We start from the raw sequence: 6425 nt of genomic DNA, 5'->3' as shown, positions 1-6425 counted from the left end.
TGGGAGAGGAATTTGGAGCAGGAACTGTTGGGACAGGACAAGGGGGATGGTTTGAAACTCAAAGAGGGAGATTTAGATGGGATATAAGGAAGAAATTTTTGACCCTGAGGGTGGTGAGACCCTTGCCTGGAATGATGGCCACTGCCCCATCCCTGGCACCATCCCAGGGGAGGTTGGATGGAGCTCTGAGCACCCTGCTCTAGCTGCAGATGTCCCTGCTCCCTGCAGCAACCAAACGACCTTTGAAGGTCCCTTCCAACCCAAGCCCCTCTATGATCCTTGTATTTAATTTGCCCAACACATCCTACAGCTGACCAAGGCATGAGGACAGACCTGTTGGGTCTTAGCCCCCTCTTGGAGCTCGCAGGGTTGGCTGCCTGAAGGATTTGTACGGCTCCAGTTGTTTGTTCTGCTGAAGGTGGTGGGATTAGAAGGAAGCAAGAGCTCATCTTACCTTCATGGAGAAGTAGTCCTTGGCCCAGGTGGCGTTGGCTGGGTCTGGGATGGCTTTGCCCTGCCACTGTGGCACCAGCACGGAGAGGAGCGAGCGGGACACGCGGGTGGAGAAAGAGCCATGAGGTTGAGTGGTGACCCCCCCAGTGCTGCCCTGGGACCTTGCTCCTCCTCCTCACCCATGGGCTGGGTGTCCTCCTGAACCTGCCCAGCGTCCTCCTGCCAGATGTTTGCCTGCTGTGACCAACAGCAGCCCTGTTGGCTGGCTGCAGCCCTGGACAGTCGTGGGGACACGTGCATGTCCCTCTAAAGTTCTTCCTCTCTGGGTTCACCTTCACCCCCAGGGTGTTGGGGATTGTACCTTGCTGGAAGAAGACCTTGAGCTCCAGGTCAAAGCTTCACAATATATCTGAAGTAAGATATATTTTAAGTCTAAAATTTCATATTTTGAGCTCACTTTGTGCTCCCGTTGCTACTCTGAACCCTTCCTTCAGTTCCCAGGGGTCCCAAAAGGATGTGAGCTTTCCTCCCAAGAATTCCAGGTTTCTTTGGGAGGTGACAGGTGGATCCACTCACGCTTTCCTCACTGGAGGCACGGAACAAACGCAGGCTGAGAGGATGAGGAAGCTGCAGGTGAGCACGACAGTCACCCAGTCCCCAGCACCTGAAACACAGAAGACCCATCATTCCTTGGAAAAAAACCCAGCAATCTAGGTCCTCTTCATGGAATCATAGAATGGTTTTGGTTGGAAAAGACCAAAGTTGGAGAATCTCTAGTTGGAGATCTCCCTGCCCATGGCAGGGGGTTGGGCTGGATGATCTTTAAGGTTCCTTCCAACTCCAACCATGTGATGATTCCATGGAAACAACCCATCCTGCAGGACAGAAAGCCTGTGGTCAGAAGTCTGTGGGAGGTGGTCTTGCTTCTGCATCCCCTGGAAGGCAGAGGAACAAGGCACACGTGATGGATGTGTGATCCCCAAGAAGGCTCTGAGATGGCAGCTGCTTTAGTGACCATGTGTTCTGCTTGAGCTCCTGCATGGGAGATGTGGAGGTCAGCAGGACTTTCTGCGTGGATACCTCTGCCAGAACTTGAAGCACACAGATAATCTGATCCAGCAAGAGGAAAGGACCAAACCCTTCTCTCCTCCTCCACAACAAACCATCCCACTGGACTTTATCTACTACGAAACCACCCAGCCAACATCATGGCACAGAGCTTGAAGACAACAAAAGAGATTCTACATCTTAAAACCATCTGAAACTAGGAATCTTCTTGAAGAACATCAAGAGATCTCCAGTAATTCAAGAGGAGCAGGTAAAAGCATTCCCAGCCTGTGGAAGAGAGCGGGTCATGGATGAAGACATCTCCTGGCCTCCACCCCAGCAGACTCCTTACCTTCCAAGCAGAGGAGCTCACTGTTGCCCCCGGGGCCCTCTCCAGCAGGGGTTGATGCTGTCATCCAGAGGGTGTAGAGCTCGCCGGGCTGCAGGTCGGGGATGTGCAGCGAGCGTGGGCCACTCACGTTGGAAATGGCTGGAGGGAGAAGGTGGAGAAGGGAGAAGCAAGTGAAGCACCCAAGAAGTTTCCAGAGCTTGGAGAGGTGTCTATTACTTTGATTGGTTTTTCAACAGAGGGGAAAATTTGGTTAGATATAAGGAATTCTTTGATGTGAGGGTTGGTGAGACTCTGGCCCAGGTTGCCCAGGGAAGCTGTGGATGCTCCATCCCTGGAGGTGTTCAAGATCAGGTTGGATGGGGCTTGGAGCAACCTGCTCTAGTGGGAGGTGTCCCTGCCCATGGCAGGGGGTTGGAACTGGATGATCTTTATGGTTCCTTCCAACCTAAAATGTTCTAGGATTGTGTGTTACTGAATCCTTGGGAGGGTGGTAAAAGATCTCAGGCCACTGTATGGACTGGACCCCCAGGGCTGCATCTCCTGTCCTCTGACTGCTGTTGCTTGGTAAGTCAACGTTTCAACCTCAGATGAGGTTTGTATGGTGGAACTATGAAATATCCATTAAAAACTGTCAGAGAATAGAATCATTTTGGTTGGAATAGAGTTTGAAGATCACCCTGTCCAACCATTCCCCAGCACTGCCAGGTCCCCACTGCCCCGTGTCCCTCACCCCACATCTCCACGGCTTGGAAACCCCTCCAGAGGTGGGGACTCCACCACTGCCCTGGGCAGCCTGGCACAGCCCTGGGCAACCCTCCAGGGCAAGAAATTGTTCCTCAGGGACAACCTCAACCTCCCCTGGGGCAACTGGGGCTGTTTCCTCTTGTCCTGTCCCTTGTCCCTTGGGAGCAGAGCCCGACCCCCCCCTGGCTCCAGGCTCCTGTCAGGAGCTGTGCAGAGCCAGAAGGTCTCCCCTGAGCCTCCTTTGCTCCAGGCTCAGCACCCCCAGCTCCCTCAGCTGCTCCTCACAAGACTTTTGTGCCCTAGACCCAGCTTCTGAAAGACAAACCCCTCCAACTTTTCTTAGGTGGAAGCCTGGGGGTTCCACAGCTGGGGTGGAAGAAGTTTTGGGTGGGAAAGGACACGGCTGTGGGAGTGCTGTTGGTGCTACCTGCCCTGGGCATCTCAGGGGCAGAGTATGTCTTCTTGGTTAGTACTTTTAGGAATCTGTTATTTTACCCTGCCAATAATTAGAGGGGTTGGCAGGAGTTATAATTGAAGAAGATCCTAATGAATAAAAAACACAGGGAGAAATCTGATGGTTCCACATTCAAATGAACTTGACTCAGGGCTGGAAGTCATGGAGGTGTAGTCCTGTTGCTGGGCAGCTGTAGAGGGCTCCAACTGACTGTTATTGCCATCCCTCGTGACAGATGGGTGGACTGTCACTCCTTGGCTTGGAGCTTCCATCCTCCACCAGGTTGTTCTTCACCAGATACCCACCATAGACAGCAGGGGCTCCCTGCCTGTCCTTCCTCTGCAGGTACACCCTGTAGGCTGTGAGACAGCCCCGTTGCTGCTGGGCAGGGAGGGCTTCCCAGGACACCACCACGCCGTTGGCCCGGGCTGCTGTGCACATCTGGGGTCCAGCTGTTGGAGCTGCAAAAGAAGAGGGGGCTTTCAAAGAGGAGCTTCGTGGAGCTTAGAAATACCTGGAAGAGGAGGATGGTGGTTCACCTTCTGCTCTTGAGTGTCCTTGGACTTCTGCTGCTCGCCCAGCCCCGTCCTGGTAGAGCGTGAGCACGGTGATCTGATAGCACGTGTTGTCTTCAATGTGCTCTGAGGAGAGAAATTAAAGGTGGACAGTTATTGGTGGAAGTGTTGACAGCCCTGGATGAAGTATTTATACCAGCTGCTCAAATCCAAGCTCAGTCTTCTGGCTCTTGATGAATCTTTCACAGACTCCCAGCATGGTGGGGTTGGAAGGGACCTCTGGAGATCATCTCCTCCCACCCCCTGCTCCAGCAGCTCACCCCCAGCAGGGTGCCCAGGATGGTGCCCAGGGGGGTTTGGGATCTCTCCAGAGCAGGAGACTCCACAGCCTCTCTGGGCAGCTGCTCCAGGCTCGGCCACCCTCACCCCAAAGAAGTTTCTCCTCCTGCTCAGGTGGCACCTCCTGGGTTCCAGTTGGTGCCCGTTGCCCCTTGTCCTGTCCCTGGCACCACTGACCAGAGTCTGGCCCCAGCCTCTTGCCCCCCGGGGCCCTTTAGCTCTTGCTCAGCACTGCTCAGATCCCCTCTGAGGCTTCTCTTCTCCAGCTCAGCAGCCCCAGAGCTCTCCGCCTGGCCTGGCACAGAGATGCTCCAGCCCTTGGCAGAACCTTCCTGTTCCCCAAGCCAGTGACATTGACACTGCTGAAGGGTGAAGTCCTCTGTGTTCTCATGAAGGAACAGCTTCCATCAGCCCTGTACCCTCCAAAGAAAACCTTGGACCATGTTTTGTGCTCCAAGGAAGGGGAAGAGCTGAAGTCACTTAGGTGGCACAAGGATGTCTGGAAAAACCCAGTTCCTGCCCATTTCACTGATCAGATAGAAGTCCTGAGAGCAACCACGGCCCTGAGCCCAGAGCAACCACGGATCACTTTGGTTTCCTTCCCTTCAGAAAGTTTTAAGTGTCACCATTTCTTAGGCTAAAGTAATGAAAATTAGAATCTGAGGGTACCTCTGTCTTCTCCTGACCCGTGGTGGGGGTTACCTGCTATCACTGTGGAGAGGTTGGATGCTGGGAGCTTCACCCAGGCTGGCTGAGGCTCCAGGAGTGGGTCCCTCCCTGTCTCTGCCCACTCCACCACGTACCCATTGATGGGCACTGTTGATCTGCTGGGTGGTTTCCAGCTGATGAGGATGCTGCTGTTGCCCAAGGGTATGGCAGAAACGTTCTGAGGAGGAGGTAGATCTGGCAGGGAGCAACCAAACACAAAGACACCATCGGCACAAGCTTGACCTCAGGTGGGTTGGGTAAGTTGGAGAGGTGGTTTTTACTGTCTCATCCAGTTGGGCACTGTGTGAAGGACAAAAATAAGCTGCAGGTGATAGAAAAGGTCTTTACACAACCCTGGTCTCTAGGCTGATCAGAGAATAGAATCATAGAATTGTTTAGGTTGGAAGAGACCTTGAAGATTGAGTCCAACCATCCCCCAGCACTGCCAGGTCCCCACTGCCCCGTGTCCCTCACCCCACATCTCCACGGCTTGGAAACCCCTCCAGGGGTGGGGACTCCACCACTGCCCTGGGCAGCCTGGCACAGCCCTGGACAGCCCTCCAGGGCAAGAAATTGTTCCTCAGGGACAACCTCAACCTCCCCTGGGGCAACTCGAGGCCCTTTCCTCTTGTCCTGTCCCTTGTCCCTTGGGAGCAGAGCCCGACCCCCCCCTGGCTCCAGGCTCCTGTCAGGAGCTGTGCAGAGCCAGAAGGTCTCCCCTGAGCCTCCTTTGCTCCAGGCTCAGCACCCCCAGCTCCCTCAGCTGCTCCTCCCCACACTTGGGCTCTAGACCCTTCCCCAGCAGCTCCGTTGGAGTCTCATCTGGTGGTGCAGCAGGCTGACCATACACAGCACTGCTTGTCCCATCCCCAACCCCTGTGAAGATGCTTTCATGCCACGTTCTATCACCCTGCTCCCATGCTAGAGCCACAGCCACGCACCATCTCCACCAGACCAAAGCTCTTCCTTCCACAGCCAGGGCCAGGCTGAAGGAGAAAACGTTGGAGAGGTCATTGACTTTTTTTTATCTGTAGTATAAAACCCACAACCTTCCTCAACAGGTTTTCTAACACAACTGAACCAAGCCCACTGAGCTCTTCTGGTCCTGCTTCCTCCAAACCATCCCACAGCAGTGACACTTCTGCACCAATCCTGTCTGTAATAGATGAAGGGCTCATGGAAGCTGAGGAGCATCTCTGCCTGAAGGAGGAGAAGCACCCTGGTGGCATTCCCAGCCCTGGGAGGAGGTGAATTTGTCACCATTTCAGTGATGTTCCCCCAGGACATGAGCATAGAACTGCCTCTCAACCAACCTCCATCAGGTTTTTCTTCTTTTTTTACTCATGGTTAATTTTCTGCTGGGCTGGTGCTGGGGTAGGTGCTGGTGTGGTCACGTCTGTCAGCAGAAGAGGTTGGGGGGAAGTGACAGCAGGACAGTGACCAGCACACAGCTTAGAGAGCAATTTAAGGTGTCATGAAACTGCAGCCCTGATGGCATTGAAAAACAGAGCTGTGGTTGGTTGAGATGGACCTTGTTGACCACAGGGTGGTGGAACCTGAACACTTCATAGAATCACAGAGCGGTTTAGGTAGGAAGGGACCTTTCAAGAGCATCCAGTGCAACCCTGCCAGGCCCCTGGCAGTCCTGGCAGCCCCCAGGGGGTCTCCCCAGCTGGAGCCTTCTCCTCTGGGGCTGCCCCAGCCCAACTCTCTCCTGCTGGGCTCCCAGCAGAGGGGTTCACCCCTCGGGGCATTGCTGGGGCTCCTCTGGCCCCGCTCCAGCAGCTCCCTGGCTCTGCTGTGCTGAGGACTC

The 6425-nt window shown here is 54.5% G+C and overlaps 1 protein-coding gene across 1 annotated transcript in view; it reads right to left on the bottom strand.

The window, feature by feature from the left end:
- Positions 1–6425, bottom strand: part of LOC103778347 (interleukin-12 receptor subunit beta-2-like) — a gene marked incomplete at both ends in the record, with an annotated part of 31199 nt that overhangs the window by 624 nt on the left and 24150 nt on the right. The window contains 6 exons of the mRNA XM_008945930.1: positions 455–556; positions 1032–1117; positions 1853–1990; positions 3356–3511; positions 3590–3691; positions 4607–4807. Of these exons, the coding sequence (XP_008944178.1) occupies positions 455–556; positions 1032–1117; positions 1853–1990; positions 3356–3511; positions 3590–3691; positions 4607–4807 (785 nt within the window). The remainder of the gene's footprint in view (positions 1–454; positions 557–1031; positions 1118–1852; positions 1991–3355; positions 3512–3589; positions 3692–4606; positions 4808–6425) is intronic.

The sequence above is a fragment of the Merops nubicus genome, unplaced genomic scaffold (assembly GCF_000691845.1).
Source record: "Merops nubicus isolate BGI_N331 unplaced genomic scaffold, ASM69184v1 scaffold5938, whole genome shotgun sequence".
Classification (NCBI taxonomy): Eukaryota; Metazoa; Chordata; class Aves; order Coraciiformes; family Meropidae; genus Merops; species Merops nubicus.
The sequence above is the reverse complement of the archived record's forward strand: the minus strand, read 5'-3'. Positions and strand labels throughout refer to the sequence as shown.